Source organism: Brienomyrus brachyistius, chromosome 18 (assembly GCF_023856365.1).
Source record: "Brienomyrus brachyistius isolate T26 chromosome 18, BBRACH_0.4, whole genome shotgun sequence".
NCBI classification, from domain to species: domain Eukaryota; kingdom Metazoa; phylum Chordata; class Actinopteri; order Osteoglossiformes; family Mormyridae; genus Brienomyrus; species Brienomyrus brachyistius.
The window spans coordinates 9,880,705-9,901,454 of NC_064550.1; the positions used below are offsets into that span (position 1 = coordinate 9,880,705).

The window sequence follows — 20,750 nt, forward strand, 5'->3', positions numbered from 1 at the left end:
CCATTCTAATGAGTTTGAAATTCAATTTGGAAAGCGATTCACCCGGGGGGGTGGGGGATGCCTCCACCGCCCGGCTCTTCATTACCTTGCAGTTAATTCGAATAAAGCGCCGAGGCGCTCCGGTTCAGCCTCGCGCTTCTCTCGCAAGCAGTCTCGTAACGGTTTTTTCCCCCGCCACCCCCGCGTGCACGCAGCCGATAGCATCTGGCACAGGCGGGCTCTCCGGGGAGCACGGTAATCTGTTCCATCAGCGTTTACTACCGAACAAATTAACTAAGACAAGCACTGCCGCGCCTGAGCCAGCGAAATTCTTCCATTAGGAAAATTATAAAGCCATTATGGAGTACAATTTGGCCCTTCATGCAAACCGGGGGCTTCTTGCGAGTAAGGCCTTGAGGAGAGAGGGAGTGGGAAAGAGGCGTGTTTGTCGGCTGTCGGTACGAACGCCCCCCTACTCCGAATCTGGTGGGATGTAACAGGAATATGTCCCACAGCGTGTGGGGAAGGATACATTTGTCTTTTATTTACTTTACGTTTTGTTCCTTGTCCAGTTTGTTTCTGTACTGAGGTGCTTTCATTTGTGCCAATCAGGAGTGCTATGCTTTGGATAAGGGTGTGCATGGTTGTGAAGCTTTTCACTTTTTTTTTTTAGGTGGGGATTTTGAAATTTCGAAACTCCTGGAAAAGCAGATTCAGTGGAAACATTATGGGATTTCTTTGCTTTATCTACTTTTTAGAAGAAAGTAGCGTGCCAGTGGTTTTTAACCTTATTTCAGTTTGTCTTTTAAAATCTTTTCGTGGAGTACTTATGAGTCATTACTTATTACTATTTAAAATGACATTCCTGATAAATCATTTGCAAAAAATAAGTGTGCAAGTGCAGCCCACTTTGTGTGGTCCGTGCTGGCCCAGAAAGGCAGGCAGAAGTATGGCCTTCACCACTGAAGCCAGGTTGAGACCGATTTAACGGAGCAAGTGTTTCATGAAAACCAGCTGTGCTACCGCCTGTGATTTCACTTGGAGACACTGTCAGCGCTCGGCCGCTGTGGTCTGTCCTTGAGAACGCTGCAAGAAATAAGGGGGCTCTTCTCTAGGTGCCCCTGCTGTGTTTTGTGCTTTGGGTTTTGGGGAATGCATGATGGGATTGGGAGGAGTCTCTGAATTCCGCTTGATAAAACCATAATTACCTCCCCCCCACCCCCCAACCATTCCTGTGGCCCCAGAGGGGTCCTGAAGTTGCTGTGAATTAGGATTTAGGAGACTCCCGCTAATCAATTTTAAGTGATTAGCCAAATCGTTTGCATAATGGGTGTAATAGCATCTGCTAATCAGTCTCAAGAGCCTCGCTTGACAGGAGCTTTGGGGGAAGAAGCTTTTTTTTTTTTAAATGTCGTTTCCCCCCCCACACACACGCGCGCACACACACACACACGTTCCGTAAGCCTTGCTGGCTTGGAAGGGAGAGAGCAAAGCAGTAGAATGCAGTCAAGTGCGGTATTGGTGAATCGCAGACCGCAAAGACGGTCTCGCTCTGCCAAGTGTGGCTGTGTGGTAGGTTTTCTAAGCTGTCCTGTGTGGGCTCAGCACACTCATGGCAGAAACTGTTAATTCACATTGTGTTGGGTTAACACACGATGCAGTCTCAGTGTTGATGCAGCACCACGGGTGTCTGCATGAGGCACAGTACAGTCTTAGTGTTTTAAATCACTGCCATGCGTTTTGCATACAGTTGGCATGCTCCAAGTTCACATTGGCGAGTATGGTATATTAAAGGCCGGGGCTGTTCCTGTTTCTGTGTGGGGGCAGTCCTGTGAGTGGCGGCTTTATTCCGGTTTCGTTGGTTAGCTCATGCCTCTTTTCAAAACTGCTTTTACACATTTTATGTTTCGGATATTTTTACTGGTGCAATTTGCCTTAACTACCATCTCAGGGGTACAACAGCAAACCTTCCCGGAATCTGTGTAATGTTAGCAGCCTTCAGGTTATGATACTGTCACAGGCTGCCCTAAACAGCAGCGTAATACAATATGACACGATATTCGTTGTTATTGTGCAAGAAAACACGATATTACGTGTAATACAACAAAAGATAATACAGTACAAGAAGAGAACACGGAGTAATTTGAAGTAAGTAATCCGGGGTTATATTGGTGGTGATATTTAAAGCTCTGTTTGAATGTGATCCCTGTGTTTTGCTGGGGAAGGCAGTGGAGAATTGACAGGCTTGGAGTGCTAACAAGAATTAAAAGCCTTTCTTGCATACGCCCAATAGTTTCACCTTGTTCCCTCCCAGCCTTCATTAATGAATGTTTTACCATCTAATTGGTTTATGTGTTCATTTGGCTATCTGGGGTTGTTAAGGAAGCTAATTGTTTTCCTAATGATTTCCTTGGCCCCTGCTTTTATTTCAGTTCATTTCATTTATTTGTTTATTTTTGGTGTCAGAGGATTGCCGGCGAATAAAAAGGTCTTATGCTCTAGAGAGAGAGTGAGTCTGATGGGGTGTGTGTGTGCGCCCCCCCCCCCCCCCCCAGATTTACTCTGGACTACATTAACCTCGCATACCTCTTTGTCTGAGTTTCCTGAAAGAAAGTGACAGATGTTAAAGGTAACCCATTAACCTGGCATTCTTGAACTCTGATTAAATAACAGAAGTGCCCTGTTGTGTGTGTGTGTGTGTTTTTTTTTTTTTTTTTTTTTTTACCTTGGTAAGGCCGTTACCATGGCTTCTGGCATCCCTTGCCTCTTCTCTTCTTTTGTCGATGTTGGCCCTGAATCACCTTATTCTTCTCTACCTCCCAGTTGGTCATAGTTGGTTTTGTGTTTTTTTTTTGCGTGCATGCATTTACCACAGCATTTTCCTCTTTTACCTTTTGCAAGTGAGAAATAACTTGCATGTTAATTCTTCTGAGTGAAATTTAGTTTTAATCTGGCATCTCCAAATGAACATAGGGCACGGCTTAGGACCCCCTACCATGATCTCATAAGTAACCAACAACTAAGTATCCAGGGGGTGGCTTTAATATTTCTTGTATCTTTCTAATGCCTCTGCAGCTGCCCTGCAGACCCCCAGGACATTGTGGCCCTGAGGCTAAGAACCCTCACTGATAGTGGGTTATGTTCTGTCTTGATCAATGACAGGATATTGGCATGTTTGTGGCACTGTGAAGGCTAGCTGTTCTAATGTCTGCCTGTATAAGCACAAAACATTTTGTAAGTTAAAACTGCTGAATCTTTTTTTTTTTTTTGTGTTCACCGTATTGCATCAAATTTCATACAAACAACATGCATCATGGTCAGTCATTTTATCTGTGAGGTTAGATTAATCTTGTCTGTTTACTGACGATTGATATATTAATGTTGTATGTAGGTACTTATGTTTGTGCACATTGGGCAGACTGGTAGCTCAGTGTGCAGCATTCTGAACATTAGAACATTAGAATTGTACCTCCACTCTGTGACTGAGGTTTGCATGTTCTTCAGTTACTCTGGTTTTCTCCTGCAGCTCAGAAACATGCAGATAAATGAACTGGTTTTTCTAAATTGCATACAATATGTGAATGTGTGCACCATGCAATGGACTAGTATCCCATTCTATTTGTACCCCCCCACCCTCCCCGCCTCATGTCCTGTGCTCTCTAGGATAGGATTCAGGCCTCCACCCCCACCCTGCACAGGAGATGCGTTTGAACGTTGGATGCATGACCTATAAATCATTTGTATGGTAACTGATCCAGAGGGTTAACCTTGCCTGCTGAATAAAGACATAGATTTTCGGTAGAGGGGGCAAGGGTATGGGTGGAGCTGGGGGAGGGGTTTTTACCAATGCTGAGTTTCAGCATTTAGTGAGAAGTTTGCTTGGCCTTGTGAAGAAGGACAGTAATGAGGCGTCGACAAGGACAGCAGAATGGGAAGGGGATTTGGGGAGTCCTGTCAACGGTTAGCACAGCCCCCGACGCATCTGTGCACAAGGGCCTGGGCCTGCCTGGCTGAGTCGTGGCCCAATTAACTCGATTTGTTTCCTGCATCTGGCTCCCAGATGTCAGCGGCCCAGAGCGAACTGGGACTCTGCGTGTCCCTGGCCGGCCGAAAGTCTGCCTGCAGCCCCAGCACCATGTGGCACCTGTTATTCATCGTGTCAGCCATGTTGGTTAGGCTGTCTGTGTCCACGGTGTGCCGTAAATAATATGTTAGGCAACGTGTGTGCGAGTAAAGGCATGTTGATGATCACCAGGTTTTTTTCTGTGTGACTGTACCACTTGTGCATGAATTGAAGGGCTGATTTTATGTGGAGAGTTTTACTGAGCACATGAGCATGGCCAAAAACGTTTTAGTGATTCTTTCCTTGATTGGTGGAAAACACATGTGTGGAAGTGTGATGTATGATTGCAGCAGCGCTATAATGATGGCTAGGTGTGCTCTTCAGCTGTTATGAGATGTGATGCCCTATGTGACTCACTCCCCCAACCTGACTCTTCCCACCAGCATGCAGGCCCCCAGGGGCTTAATGTTTGTCTTTGGATGTAAATAAGCGGCTCACAGCCTCTCCCACCCCCGCGGGCCCTGTGTAATTATCTTGTTGTGTCCCCCCCCCCCCCCTCCAGCGAGAACTCGATGCCACCGCCACAGCGCTAGCCAACCGACAGGATGAGAGCGAACAGTCTAGGAAAAAGCTCATCGACCAGAGCCGCGAGTTCAAGAAAAACACCCCAGAGGTGAGTGTCGGCCGGTCGGGTGCCGTGCAGAGCCAGCCGCATGCGTATGCCGCATCACGTCCCAGCAGATGTGTCTGGGGATATCCCGCGTCAATGCTGCCATTGTCATCCCCCGGCAATGTGTCTCGCCTCTGGGGCATCGAGGTGGCGCCTGGTAGAGCGAATGAGACAATGGTTTTGTCAGCGCTTGCGCCTCCAGCCGATTTGCGTTGCTGATTGTGTGATCATGTTTACGTATAGACAAACACAATGGTGACACGCCATCCTTCCCATATTTTCTGTCTCTACTCCACTCCGAACCAATTCCATATTAATGGACCAGTTAAAATAGCTCGCCCATTTGGTTAGCTGTTCTTTGTTATCCGCATGGTGTATTTGTTTCAGTCATAGGTGACTTTAATGATGGCCTCCTTAGCTTATATAGGTTTTTTTCCCAGTGCCTTCTGTACTTGGCCGTTTTGAGTTTCTCGTTAGGGAGATGTTCCTAATAGTGAGCTGGAAAGCTTGTCTGTATAGGATGAGAATAAACAGTGACCCACCCTGCCCTTAGTGTAGGCCTTCTGATGCTCTGCCATTTTCATGTCCATTGTAACAAAATGTAACAGATAAAAAGCTCCCATTAAGTGGACATATTTCTCTAGGATACATTTTTAAGCACAGTTCCCTCACCTGGGCTCCTTTTGACCACATTTAATGTTTAGACGCCATCAGAGCCTCTATTCATCTGTACCTCTCTCATTCCGTCAAGTTAGCATGTTTCAACCTGCATTAAGGTGCATTTTTTAAAGGGCACATTTGAAAAAGATCTTTAATAATCGCTATGTTTGCATGCTAGGTTAGAGTCTTTTAACTAGTGTGTATCTGAGTTCTCTTCACTGATATTTGGCATTGTGTGTTTTTTAAATGAGTCAGAACAGTTTTCCCCATTTCTTCTGTGCACTCCTGTGACCAGTAGAGTCCATCTCTCAGTGCTGGGGTCACAACACAGAAACTGCTGCCTTGCTGGTTTGGCTGCCCACCTGGGAGCAGCCAGTACTGGGGGATTCTGGGGAAGGCTAATGCTGATTTGGTAATAGCAAAGCATATCAACCTCCCTAGTGAAGTGTATCCAGACTGGTATGTGGGTATTTAATTGCAATGTGATTCGTGGCATCTTAACTCATGGAAACAGAAAGGCAAGTGCGTCACGCCACCCCAATATACCCAAAGTTACAGTTGTTGGTGTGGCTGGTTTGATTTTTTTGCAATTTACACATTCAAATTCTCACTGCTTTCTGGAAGCATTAACAAAAAGAGTTCTTTGTCGCTATTTTACATATTTAAAAATATTACTCTATGTAAATCCTCCACCCAAGCCAGCAGCCGCTATATTTTTCTGTGCTGAAGAATATTTTGCTAAAACAGTCTGGACTTTTACTTATTTTAGCTGCAGCACCTGTGTACCCCTTCTCAGAATCAATCCTGCTGACCCTTTTGCAAAACACTGTAACTTGCTGTATACAGCTTTTTGGATGAATCTTCCTCTGGATGCTGCTTTAACTACCATTAAGAGCATAGAAGGTGTAAAATTAAGCTGATATTGATCATTGGAGACGTCTACCTGGATTATGAAGAATACTCCAATAGTTCATAGATGTATGCAATTTAAAAGTAACATCCATCTATCCATTTTCCAAACCGCTTATCCTACTGGGTCGTGGGGGGTCCGGAGCCTATCCCGGAAGCAATGGGCACGAGGCAGGGAACAACCCAGGATGGGGGGCCAGCCCATCGCAGGGCACACTCACACACCATTCACTCACACATGCACACCTACAGGCAATTTAGCAACTCCAATTAGCCTCAGCATGTTTTTGGACTGTGGGGGGAAATCGGAGTACCCGGAGGAAACCCCACGACGACATGGGGAGAACATGCAAACTCCAAACACATGTGACCCAGGCGGAGACTCGAACCCGGGTCCCAGAGTTGTGAGGCAACAGTGCTAACTACTGCACCACCATGCCGCCCCTAAAAGTAACATATACTTCTATATTTTAAATGGTCAGTATTTGTTTTGCATTAAAATAAGACACAAGTGCTGAAAAGTGATTCTGTTTGCTGGCACAATGTTAAAACTGCTACCTGGGCTATGGAAAGTGATCCTTTAGAGGCTTGTTTCCTGTTGGTTTGGCATGTCACTTTTAATGGCAGTGGCTCCTGCTGCTGATGTTTGTCACTTTCTCAGTTATGATTTTTAGTTTATTGTATGTCTTCTAATCTGAATTTAGAACATTCAGTTAGTGCTAGTTTGCATTGTGCTTGTTTGACAGAATACCTTTATGCTTTTCAATAATAGTTGATTTAATGTATATTCAAGACAAGATTAATATATCAAACCTTACTGACCTAATAGATGGAGAACTGTGCTTCCACAAAAAGAACCATTTGCCAATAGAATTGTGAACCCAACTCATGGTTTTCTCTGTCATAACAATGTGTGGTTTATAAAAACCTAACATTGATCTGTATATTCCATCCATGTTGCATTAGCCAGCCATAAAGCCATTACGCTAAAACTTCTTGTTAGTGTCATTGTATGATCCATGCACTGTTACCAGAGGTGATTGGCAATGCGTTGTGAGAGTGTATGTTAGGAATCAGCACTGTTCCACGTGTTTCTTTAGAGTATCGGTGATGTGTTTTTGAGTATAAGTCCGTAATTATTAGCTTCATCGCCGCTCTTGTTCACATCAAGGTATAGTTTCTGTAACATTGGTGCGTCGTCACTTTAGTTCCCATTCAAAAATAGGTATCGCATAGGTCTGGCCTTTTAGTCCAGCTTTTATAGTGTAGAAAATTACTTTTGCTTGGCCTTGTCCATGCCTGGACTCACCCCCACCCCCACCCTGCTGTGTCAGCAACAGCTCTGCTAATGTGCATTTGTCCAAAACAGCAGGGGAGGCTATGAGTTTAACAGAGGTAAACAGAGCCCCCCTCCCCTCCCCCCCCCATTCTGTTGAAGAGCCAAGGGTGCGATGTATCTCATCCTTTTTGTCGTGGGTGGTGCAATGGTGTGAGTTCTGCAAGAGCTTGAGGTGCTTATCGCAGGAGCTCACTTTAATTAGGGTCAGGTGATCTCAGAACTGTGCTGTTGTCTAATCGTTTGAAATTTGGGGCATCGGCATAAGCAGGTAGATGGTAGAGTCTGATTGTGGGAAGGCTTGTCTGACATCACTAGCACCAGAATGAAGGTCTCCAGATTGTGAATTACCTTACCCTTTTGTTTTAAGTTCAGGGCTACTGCCAGTCTGTCTTTTCTTCCCTCTCTGCTTCTGGCACAAATCTTCTGGCGTTGCGCCCACTGGGTCCTGGGCGCAAATACCTTTTTAATCTCTCAGATGTTTCCATTTCAGCTTCCAAATGAAGCATTTTGAAACGCCTGTCGTAGTGGCAAGAAACACCATGGAGGTGTGCTTATAGCGCGCAGTCTGGCCGTGCCAAGTCTCTGGAGCGGTTCTGCTATCGTACCTTTGATTGACCAAAATGCTTAAGCTGAGTCGATTTGGTAAAAATGCTGCTATTAGTTAATCTAAAATTTTACAAGCAGATCTAAATGGGCTACTTGTACTACATGCAAGCTTAGCTGTTGCTTAGTTATTGTGACCCTTGAAGGTTGTTTTCAGTCCCTAGAGTGAAATCACTTGAGTCTAATTTCAGTGGCGATCAAGCACTAGGCTTTGCAGTTATTCAGAAAGCAGCCTTCATATCTTCACCTGAGGAAAAGACTAGAATCCATTTTAAATATGTGGAGATTGTCAGTAATTAAATCAAGGGTGTATAAATTCCTCGGAGAATAAATGTAATTTTGCTGGGGTTATATATATTATCTGACTAGATGGACTATTCTTAACTCTTTTTCACTTAGCAGTAAAACTGTAATGTGGGACCTGACAAATGGAAGAACAGCAAATGTTAGTTTCTTTAAACGTAGCCGCCCGAGGCAACCTCTTCCTTTTAGGGTGTGGGGACAGGGGGAGATTAGGGCCGATGGAAAGACAACATAGGTGTCAGGCTGGAGGTGGAGAGGCTTTTACTCTAGTCAGGGTGACATTGATTTAACTGGGGAATGATGGCCTAGCCCTCGAAGTGAGAAACTGGAAGAGCTCTAAGTTTTTTTGTTAGTTAATTTATTTATTTTTTCCTTTTTCATTTTGCAAAGCAGAAGTGAGCACCTTTTGCTCGAGCAGTGCCATTTCAACCCCATGCTGTCTGTGAACCCAGTCGGTTCACGAACTGGTCTATGTGGCTCGTCCCTGACCGGCAATCCCACTGTTAATTCTCATGGAGATGGGTTCATGAGGGAATTTCATGGGTTCGCAGACATTCTTCTTGGCGAGCGGGTCACAGGGATACCCGCGGTCGTGCAGAGGTTGCCTCGGCAGCCTCGTCTCTGTGCGACGCTTTTACGAACTAGGAGTGACGTGTCGATCTTTGATCAGAGACCACTGTGCCTCCTCCACACCATAATTTCTTTCCCTTTTTTATCTTTGCAAATTCTTTGCAAAGTTCCTGCACCGAAGAGTGTCGACGAATAAATGGAAAATAAAAAAAAAAAACTGTTTTGTCTCCGGATCCCCAATAAATCAGGCTCCTTTTTCCATTTAAAATGTCCAGGGCTGCAATTTATGTTTGAGCTTAATAACCCGTTACTAAATTAATCGTTCTGGGGTTTTGGCTGGGAGGCTCTGTTCTCGGGGATTCTGTGAACACTGTAAAAAATGATCTTGCCGTCTCTGCCCAGAACTGGAGGTACGAAAAAACATCAAGGGGTTCCGGCAGAGGGGAGGAAATTTCATCCTCTGTCGCTTCGAGCTGGAAATCTGCCTTAATTACTGTGAAGCTCGCTCTATCTCCGAGTAACGCCCTCACTGTAAAGCTGCGTCTGCCGCCCATCCATCTGCACTCCCACCGATCTGCCCCCTCCCCCCGTTCACCCTCACCTCTGTGGCAGAATCGCAGGTCCACTGTTTCATTGGCGGCACCCATCAAGGGTCATGATTTTCCCCTCGAGGCTGTGGGCTACCTTTGGTGGCCATTGTTGTGTGGGTATGGTGGATATGTCATAAAGGAACACACAAGATATTCTGCCTTTTGGTAAATGTTACCTTTTCTCTGCAGTTGTGATTATCGTAAACGTCACCACATCCGAGACTGCAGCTTATTACCGAAGCTTTTTCTGGAACATTATGCACTGGTGCACTCACCTGCACCTCCCTGCAGGGCTCTGTTTAAAAAATAAAAGTGTATAAAATAAGTAAGTGTATAAAATAAGTAACCTCCTCATTTAGGCGTTGCTCCGTTCCGCCGCTGCCGCCTCCCACTCCATCCATAATTGAGAGTCGAGGCTTTTTTAGGGAAGCGTTAGCACTCGGGCCAGATGCCGGAAGAGTGGTGCCTGGGCCAGCTGTCAGTCGTCGCCTACGCCACCGCCTTCCCTGCTGGTGGGGACACCTTGACCGTTCGAAGGTAGACAAAGGCTTTCGGCTCCAGTCGTGGCCATTCGAAGAAGGTCAGCCAGCACCTGCTGGGTGGAGGGGTGTGGTGGGATCATCCTTCACCTTTGGCCAGCCCGGATGACATTTCAGCTTAATCTTGCTCTGGTGGCGACGTGAAGCCTTGAATGCAGGCGAGTTAAATTGCCTGTGAAATGTTATCCTGATGTCGAAAATGTGATCTGAACCCTCCCTCCCCCCCTCATTTTAGTTAAGCATGGGTCATGACCTTTGTGCAGTTTTATTCTGTCAGTGTAAGCAAGCAGCCTTTTCTTAGCAACACTTACATTAGGCCTAATGGGTTGACGCCTTTACGACGGAGTCCAGTCTGTAGAAGCTGGGACGCCTGCTGCACAGACTGTGTCCCTGTAACTCATTTCCTCATAAGCCTTCGCACCTGTTTTCACCAGCCTGACTGCAAAGTAACGGTGGCTGACGAGCCTGCAACTGAAGCAGAACTGTTGGCCTGCTCGCATTTCGTTCCCGGACCTCTCTGGGTTCCTGAGGTGTCTGACCCGGGACATTCCCAGCTCTCACCATCGGTTTCGTTCGCCGAAATTCAGAGCGGTGGAGAACGTGCCGCGCGACGCCGAGGGATTTGCTCAGCTGCCAGGGTGAATCTGAGCGGCCAGCCAAATGAGCGTTCCTGACGAAGTGAATATAGTAATTAGGGCTGATCTGCTGGCACCGTGCCCACTGACTGGCTGACTGGCGTCTTGCACAGTTAATTATAGCCCTCTTAAATGCAACGCTGGGATATTTACCAGTGAGACAGTGAGAAAATCCAGCATGGATGCCTCACTAAAACAAACCGTTGATTTAAGAGCTGTTTCTTTGTAATCTGCTCTGACTCAGGAATTTTGGTGGAGTATGGGGTGCGATAGGAGGTTGAGGGAGTCAAACTTGAATGCACGCTCCCCTGCTACTCTGTAAAAGCAGGGTGGCAGTTCTAGGCAGTGCCAGCGTTGTTCTCCCAGAAAGGTGTATCCGTAACTATGATTGCCCTAACCTTATTTCAGTAGACACTTGGTAAGTATCTCTAGGTGTCACGACCGGCACGTTAAATAAAGGGCAGATCAAACCGATATGTGAACAGACAAGACCTGTTGTCAGTGGTAACTTATGTGGCGCAAGGTTGTCCCTTAGATCGGTGGGCCTGCCCTCCAAGCCAACCTGCACCTGAAAGTCTGTTGGCCTTTGTGGAATAACCCTGCCCAGCTGTAAATCTGAATTTGCCACGCTATGGGGCTGCTGCAGGGCTCAAAGGCATGGAGATTCCTCTGATAAACCAAGTCCTTCACTGACCGTTCCCACAGCAGTCTGTTTGGAATCTCGTATTTCCAGTCCTAACCCCTACTCCCCCTTCGTACACTTCCTATTGATCATGGCAGTTATAAACCATTCGAACGGCCTGTGTAGAAAAGGCCATTGATTAGTCACCAGCCTCTGCTGAAAGGCGAGTCGACAGAGCTGGGCTTCACTCTGCACTTTTATATGGTATTAAGGATCCATTCTCCCCTGAGCCCTGAATGCTGCCTTTTCTCAGTAACTCTGATGTCCCACCATCTTGATGCTTCGTAAAGACTTTGCATAATCTCGATGAAATGTCACTCAATAAGGGGTATTTAGGGCCATTTTTTTATGTCGTGTTAAGCATAAGTTGGTGGTTAGTGCATTTTGGAAGTAAGAAAAATATTCCATTTTACAATGGCTAATCATGCTTTTTTCTGTCATGAAAAAAGGACATTCTGCGTTTGTGCAAGATGCAATTTATGTATTTTGTCAGTAGAGCTGATGATGCCCTCGTTCTTCTTGAAAAGTTTAGTTATTTGCCCTTGCAACATTAAAGTCGGTGGTATTTGAGGAGATACCCTCCCCCACCTTAAGTCTGAAAACTTTATTAGCTTTATAGGTATGTATACGGTCTCTAGTATCCAAAGTCAACAATGTTGTAACAGGTATGGGCATAGATATTTAATACTCCCCCTTAATGAGAATAAGGGGTTTACGACTGGTTGCTCCCACCGCCTTCCCCCACAAGGTCTGACCCCGTGACCCAGAGCAGAGTCAAACGTAGGGCAGGCTGGCGTCACTCCCCCCTCGGCTGCCGGGCCTTTGCTCAGGTTCCCCGTCTGGTGTGGTCTATGATAGCGATAGTTGAAGGCTTCAGGCTGGACCCTGCTGATCTCATCAAAATTCTGCCTTTGTCACTACGCAGTGAAAGAGCTCTCCAGTCTGTATGCTTGTGGGTGTGGGTATCCACTTCTAGGTTATTACATGCGTGCACTGTCGTGAACTGTGCTGCTAAAAGGTCGTCGTGTTACAGTGTGAGTGAATAATAAGAGGAAATGCATGTTGCTTTGCACAAAGGTTACTTTGCATCTCAGGCTTCTGAGGCTGACGTTTGCAGTCCGTTTGTATTTTTCCCGGTCATTCCAGGTGTGACGGTGTCCTGACCGCTTGCTCATTGCCAGTGGCCTTCATTAATGGTGTTGTACCTCTGTGCATGCTTGCCGCAGAGACAAGTGTCACTTTGTTGAAGCTTTTTGTAGCTCTCCACACCCTGCCTACACTCTGGGGTTTCAGAAGCTCAGCTTGATTTTTGACAGAGCCACGCAGAGGTCGGGATATTTTGGAGTAATGATCACAAGGCAAGCCCTGTTTGTCTGCACGTCTTATTGGGGGGGGGGACTGAGTGTGCTTCCTCTCTGGGCGTAATGCTGGGGCAAGACTGAGGAATGGGAATCGGTCTCCCCCTGGAATTCTGCTGGCTGGCCTTCGCTGGACAGGGGCTGGGGCTGCCATCATTCTTCCTACGTCTGAACACGTTGACTGCATATCAATCACGGCTCCCAGTCCCCACCTTCCTGCACCCACCCCCCACACCATCATGGCCAATCCAGGGTAACGTCCTCTGGGCCAGCTGACCGCCATGTCTTTCGCCAAGGAGTTCCCCATCAGTGGTACAAAGCACTCTCCTGGGAGTCTGGAGCTGCCTGTCTGAAAATGATTTCCCCAGCCATTTTTTTTAAAGACGTACATCTGGGGTGGGTCTTAGGTTGAAAGTAAAGGCTCTTATTCTTGAATGAGTAAGCCGGCTTCACGTTAAAATAACACGTGGTAGGAATGGTTGGTGTCTCTGTGCAGGCCCCAGTCTGTTTGGCATAGCTGATGGGGGCTCATCGCATAAGGGTCCCCCTCCCCACTCGTTTCTGCCTGTGTGTTCTGCAGGAGGGCATGTGTGTGTATGTCTGTGTGGGGCCGCAGCCAGGCACTACTACTCTGTGGGTGGCCGAAGGCAGGGTGGCGGAGTGGGCAAGGCTGGTGTCGGGTATCAGGGCGGGCTTTCAGCGTCAAGGTCGTCCCCACCCCCCAGGCAGCCTTAGCGCTCTGTTTACACAGGATCCGCTTACGCCCAGTCAACAGCCGCCTCTGCTTCCCTGCTCCTTTCATTGCTGCGGCTGCTGTCAGAGAGCTCCCTCAAGGGGTCCCATGCCGTGCCTCCTGTGCCGGGAGGGAGGTGGGGGGCAGCGGATTGGGGGTGGGGCAGATTGTATCTCCAGAGGTTTCCCTCCCAAGCCTCTTGAAGGAAGCTAACCTTTGTTGCGCCACAAACCCAGAGAGTTGTTTCGGCAAGCCGTGGGATGGGGCTTGGTGGTCAAATGCATCTGTGGGGCTAATTCTCCTGTAATCCATGCCGCTATCCTGTTTTGTAAATGATGTGGGGCGCCCTGGGGGCTGGGCTCTGAAGAAAGGTGCCTGTTTACAGCTGGTGACACTGGATTAACGAGGGGAGCTGTCCTTGGGTCCTCGGGGTGTGTCTGCGGAAGAGAAAGCAGAAAACAAAGCCGGCAAAATAATGCCGCTTGTCAGGCGAATGCGCCGTTACATTCTTTTTCCTGCTCATAAAACTCCGGGCATGGAGTTCTGTAATCTGCTGGTTCTCGCTCCTCCCACAGCAGACTCACCTTTCATGGGTCAAGGTCGAAATGAGTGGTTATAGGAAGCTGCTTTCCGAATAATTTAGAATTCTCTGCCGTTGTTCTCTGAGAAGTTAGGCGTGCAGGATTTGTTATTTTCATTTGTTTTTTTTTTTTCTTGGGAAAGGGTGGAAGTGTATTTAGCAGGTTATCTTCACAAGTATTTATTATCCGCAACTGTAGATGGATTTTTATTTTAACATATTTATTTTGATGTGGTGACCTTTAGCTCTAGGGCTGTATTTTAACATCATGTACCTGAGTGGCTGAGCACACTGAAGGCCCTCTGTCCCAGGTGGAACCCCATGGTGCCCGGGCCACCCCCCCAGTTAGGCCTGGCACGGTTAGATTCAGTCCCTGGTTTTGCGTGTTATCGGCTCACTGATCACGACCCTGACCCCACCGGGGCTCTCCATGCCAGCGAGCGATGGCTCTGAGCCACATCTGTGACTTCGGCCATCCCATGGAGTTTCCATCTCATCTATCATGGGGCATCTCGGGTGGTTAGGCTGCTGACGAAGGCCGGGCCGTATCTTTAACTTGCGTGCTGTTTTGCTTTAGCGGTGTAATGGAACTGCTCTGAATAAAGGTGCTCTGTGATTGCGAATGATAATATCGTCCCCTGTCAGTGGGAACCTGCTTAGCTGATTCTGGATTTTCCGTTGACCGGCCTGCTGGTTCTTCACCTGTGGTCCGTGGATAATTTTTCAGCTGCCACCCAAACGGACGTCATTCTCCTCGACCGGTTTGTGACGCCGAATGCCAAAGGCCTTGGGGTGAGATCAGGCCTGAGTGCTCCTGAAGGAAGCGATGGTGAAAAGGCAGTAACACTCATCGATTGTTGTTCATTCAGTACCATTTGGTCTGTCTGTCTGTCACACATTCACACTTGCTTTCCCTGTCTGTGAAGCATGTACCCCTTTCTTCGTGTGCATTTTCTGTCAGAAGACGTTTTAGGGTGTAAATATGGCAGAATTTTCCCTAACGGTCTCCCTTTGGAGAGCGATTCCCTGTGGGTGCTTGAGGGAGTGGGGCTGCAGCAGGGCCCAGGATCACGTGTCTCCTTGCTTCCTGAGAACGTAAGGCAGGGTGACTAGGGGCTGCTGTGGGCTGTCTCTGTGTTAACCCCTTAATACCAGCCAAGCCGACCTGTCATCAGAGCCTCCGCTGGCACCCGAGCAGATGGAACCGGGATGCCCCCCCCCCCCCCCCCCCCCCATGCACGTCGTGGTACACTAGTACATGGTAACTGTTTCCGTTCGTCAGCCAGGGAAACGTGCACGGGAGCAAGCGAAGTGTGTGCACATCCCTGGAGTGGGTGGAGGGGCGGGGCCGGGACGAGCGGTTCGGGCCACGGGGAGGTCTTCCAGAAGACAGCGCCGCTCCTCCCGCTGTCGCTCGATGCTGCCCCGATGAGTCACCGTCTGCGAATGCTGCCGTGCTGCGGACAAGAGGAATGGCGTGAGCGCGCTTGCACCGCCTGGCCCCCCAAATGACGGTGAGGCGGCTTGGCCCTTCCCCAAATAGTGTTTGTGGCCTTTCCTGGCCCCCTATCATTTTTGGTGCTTCACCGTCACGTGCCCCCCCCGCACGTCGATTCGCCCCCGTGTCATTCACGTGCGTGAGACGTGTCAGTGCGTCCGCGCTGTAGCTAGGCGTCGCTGTCTGTTTCGTCAGGGCTAAAGTGTCTGTTGCTGCTTCTGGCTTTTCACATGCACAACTAAAAAAGGGGGGGGGAGGGGGAGTGACGGTGGTTGGGGGAGATGACGGGCAGCGGCGACGGGGCCGACACGCCTCCCTGGCTCACTTGCTGGGCGGTCTCAAGGTGCAGCTCTCAAGTTACTAGCAAACTTGCACGTCAAGTTTTAAATCCAGCTTTTCTTTCCCTAAAGAAAGATACAAGGTCAGGCTGTTGTGCCGAGAATATGGCTGCTCTCCCACTGGCGTCTTTCCTGACCTCAAAAGTGTATAAATTTAACCTTCGTGAAAAAAATAAAAACTACTGCCAGCAATTCTAATTCTGGATGCACGGGAATATTTACGTGACGTCCTGTAAACGTACCTCAGGTTTTTTTTTCTTTCTTCTTCTCAATCTGAGTACCATTTTTGAAGCACTCCAGTTGCCTCCCCCTTCTGAAATCATTTCCTTTTGATTGATTGTGATCACTGACACTGCTGAGCTTCCCCCTCCCCTCACCCGGTGCATCCCACCGCGGCCTGACCGCCGCTTGGATGACGTCGCCCGTCATGAAGAGCGAGTGGCGGCTGGGTCGCTGTGGGGGGGCCGCAAACGCTGCATGGATGGGGTCAGCCATGTTCTTTGTTAATGCTTGACTTGTGGACACAGCACCTGTTTTAATTGGCTGGGTGAGGGCTGCCAAGGAAAATAAAACTGCTGAGAAATCTGCCGGCACCTCGTGTCGGGATCTGATTTTCACAGAGTCATTTTGATAAGGACTTCGGAAGGTTGTGGTTTTACTGTTGAGCGACCGCTGCTGCTGATTAAACGTTAAACAGTCACATTTATTTATTTGCACCCCCACCCAAGGACCGCTTATGTGTTTCCAGACTGCCACCTAAAGGACAGACTAACCGTTAGCTGTGGCACACTTCCCTCGCTGCCTGACGTTAATGCCTCTGTTCTCAATAGCGATTTGGAAATATGAATAGCCGATGGTTTAAATTGATGTTTTATGTTGAACGTTGGCTGTAATTTGCCCTCTGAGAATAGAGGTACCAAGAAACAGATGGGTTCTTCACAGTAACAAATTGCCGTGTGTATATATAGTCTTGGCAGTGGATGAGCTTCACCTCCGCTGGCGGCTGGGAGGCCTGCTGTGTGTGTGTGTGTGTGTGTGTGTGTGTGTGTGTGTGTGTGTGTGTGTGTGATTGTTTTTTTTATTTATTTATTTTTTTTTAAATATGTTTCTGTGCTTGTCTTGGCATGTGAGTGCTGCACTGGTGTATGTAGATATCTGTGTGTGTGACTGGGTATTTCTGATCCATAGGCTGGGGGTCTTGGCCACCATTTTTGACGTTTGTGGTGTGTCAGCTACACTAAAGTGTCTTGCCCAGTTGTGTCTTCGCTGGCCAGGCTGGGGCACCCAATCAGAAGTGGGTGAGCGCCATTTATCGCCGGTCTATTCTGGGCTGAGACTTCTCCCCCACTCGGACCCCTGGCGACATGAGTCCCGTCCGGTCTCTCCGATGGCCTGGGGGACCGCAGATGACGGATGAGGACATCTGTTATTGTGCTGCCGTTACGTCTCCGTGTGCCGCGGACGCTGTGCTTGCCCCCGTCTGGGGGGATGGGGTATAAGGCAGGGGGTCAGAGTTTTTTCTGAAAGGAGGACCGTGATCATCTTTTTTTATTTGGCCAGTGATGGTTGGCATGACTTTATAGATAATTCATGCCGAAGTGTGAAAAGAGAACAAAGAGCGTAGTTCCTGCTTGCTGGACCCACATGGTGCTGATTCAGTCTGAGTGCTGCTATTTTCCTGTAGGCCCAGACCTGCACACACACACACACACACAGACACACACAGACAAGGTGTGTGTGTTTGTATTATCGCTGAGATTCCCTTCTGTACTCTGAGTCACTCAGATACAGTCTCTCCTCTTTCTGCTCCTGCAACCCCCCCCCCCCCCCCCCCCCCCATGGCTTTTCAAACAGAGCCGTCCTCCTCCCCCGCACCCCTCCCTGTTTGGCCAGGCTCTCTAGTATATTCCCCTCCAATTCCCCCCCCCATTCACATGTACCCCTCCTCTGAAATCACATGGGTTTGTCGTGGTGAATATTCCACAGGCATTCTCCATTTAGTGGCTGGACATAAAATGCTCTTCCTTATGATTCCCTTCTAGCCTGCTTTAGACATTCGCACAGGGAATTGTAGCGGCCCCCCGCTCTACTTCTTCGGTTCGTCCCGCCTCCCGGGCATCCGTTCCTAGTGACTGCCATCTTCTCCTTGTCCTCAGTGGCCACCCCCCCGGTAAAGTTAATGTGTTCACACGGAGCTCATTTTGGGGTCTGAGATCATGTAATGTCTGCCGCTTTCCGTAGGAATTACAGGGGGGTGTGAATAATTGCATGAAATGGAGTGCTGGGTCTAAAGGTTTCACAAGGACTCGAGGTTCTTTTCCACTACAACGCCTTTGAAGTAAAAGTAAACAACCTGCCCTGGGCCCCTCCCTACCTGACATCCCCCCCCCCCCCCCCAACCACCACCACCACAGAAATGACGCTTCTTATTAGCTTCTCCCGTCGAGGCACGTACCACAATCCTCCTGCACATGTTAATCTAATTTACTCCTCAAAACCTGGCTGCTACTAAATAAATAAAAATCAGCCAGCAGCTGCTCTGGCTTTTTTTTGGGGTGTGTTGGGGTGGATTGGGCGGCCATGGGGGCGACTGATAGCGTTTCACTTGTTCTTCTCACTTGGCACAGGAGGGGGAGGGTCGGGCATCGGTGCCAGCGGGGGACCCTCAGAAATGTTCACAGCCCTCCCGTTCCCCTATGCGGGCGTCAACAGACAGCCCTGCGTATTTTTATTTACCCGCCCCCCATCTCATCCCCTTCCCTGCTCTGCATGGCTGCTTCACAGGTTTTGTCCTGAAGCAGTCCCTATAAATAGTTCCTCCATTGCTGTCTGCCAAGCAAACCTGCTCATCAGAACTAATTGCAGCAGTCTTTTTTTTTTTTCTTTCCTTCCCCCTCCTCGTTCTCTCATGTTCACTATCTTCTTCTCTTCCCCAACCTTTTTTAAAATCTCGCCTGTACCCGTTCACTTTGGCTCTTGCATCACTCTCCTGCCACGTAAATGCCCTGCCGCTGTTGTCCAGCCCCCGCTGTACCTGGCGACGGCGACGTCGTCGTCGTCACCCTGTATCGCTTTCCGAAGGGAAACCTTCCTGCCGCCACTCTCAGAACGACCTGCTGACTCTTCACTTTGCTTTGCTGATTTTGTGTCTTGTATTTTTATCATCTTCTGTTCTTGTTGTGGACTGTGCTTCTCTGAGTGTCAGCTGTGCTGGCCAAAATGAGTGGTGCTGACAATGTCAGAGGATGCGACCCAGGCCTTTATCGGGGTGGAGGTTTCTGTGTGGCCAGTGTTTAGGGGTTGGCACAGATGTTGGGTGTGCACCCCACCCCCTTGTGTCACTCACCGCGGTTACTGTGGGTGTTGGGAGGCCAGTGGATAGTCATGTAGCCCCCACCCCTAGCAGACCTCAGCATCAGACGGATGGTCCTTTTGTGTGGCTCTGGGGGTGTCGTGACCTCATTCCCAGACGAGTGTCTGGGGCAGGCTAGGCGGGCTGGGGTGGGGTTGGAGGGGGAGTTTTCCCCACCTCCCTGCTCTTGGTGTCATTCTACCAGGGCTTCTGTGATCTTTGTCTGAGCTTTAATTCAGAATGATGCCGCTTCATGTAGCTGTAGAATATGCCCCCCCCCCCACCAACCCCCACCTTCTCTTTAGGCAGGAGTAGAGATGGAATTAAAGGTATCCTCGAAAAAGAGCTGCTCAATAAATTACGAATGAAAACTCCCTTGGACTAAAAAATAAAAAAATAAAAAGCCATATGATGTCCTTCATCAATCACGTGGCCTGGGGATTTGTTTGGGGGTGGGGATTGTGGCCTCAGTCAGCCCTACCCCTGATGAGGAGCTACCCCTAATTGTGGTGCCCCCCCAAATCGGTATGAGCTGTGCTACCTTCACTGGTAATAAACTGAAAGAATGTGCTCCAGGAGTCCCTGCGGGCAGCGTCTGCACCCCCGCCCCCCGCGACATTTCTCTGTGATTCTCTCCTACTGGCTGCTTCAATCACTGCTAGCCAGAGGCTCCAGTGGCAGAGCAGCTTGACGTGACGCTGACACGCCGTGGTATTTTTAGAGCCTCGGCGGTCCAAGCCGGCTCTGGCGACCTGAGTCGGGGTGTAAAGTGAAGGAGCCCCCCCCATCGCTGCCGTCTTCTCCCATTCATCGTGGCTGCACACCCCCCCGCCCCCCTCTGTATTGAGGTGCTTGCCGTCTTTACCCTGGAACAATATGCATTATGGATCCCTGGCTGATCTCCGTTTGGTCCGGTCCATTTGTACCGGCACCACCCATCCCGTTCAGTGACCCTCAGCTGTTGGCAACGGGAGTGGGGAAAGATGTCACTCACTTACAGTAATCTGTGCTGTGACGTATGGATGTGATGGCTGTACTCAGGCCAAAAATACCCTATTCTTTCAGCGTCCCGCTGTTCATGTATGCGACAGTCAGGATACAGCTAAAGCCTCTGTTTTTAGAAAGCTCACACTGCCCAAAAAAGTCCAGTCATTTGACATCTGTGTTGTTTTTCTGACTTTCCTTCAGTGGCCCAAAGTCCCAAATTAAGTGTGGTTTAATGATTGTGTTCCCCCATGTTTGGATGGTTTGGAGCTGATATTTTGGTCTGTCTGGGTCTCTTCTGCGTTAAGTAAATGCAGCATTAAAGCACTTTTTTTTATTATTATTATTTTTACAAGTTCGGTTTC

The 20,750-nt window shown here is 48.6% G+C and overlaps 1 protein-coding gene across 2 annotated transcripts in view; it reads left to right on the plus strand.

Moving 5' to 3' along the window:
• cux1a (cut-like homeobox 1a) overlaps positions 1–20,750 on the plus strand; it is a 120,546-nt gene that overhangs the window by 30,592 nt on the left and 69,204 nt on the right. For both annotated transcript variants that reach the window (XM_048983607.1, XM_048983608.1), the window contains exon 2: positions 4,605–4,715. In XM_048983607.1, coding sequence (XP_048839564.1) covers positions 4,605–4,715 — 111 coding nt within the window. The remainder of the gene's footprint in view (positions 1–4,604; positions 4,716–20,750) is intronic.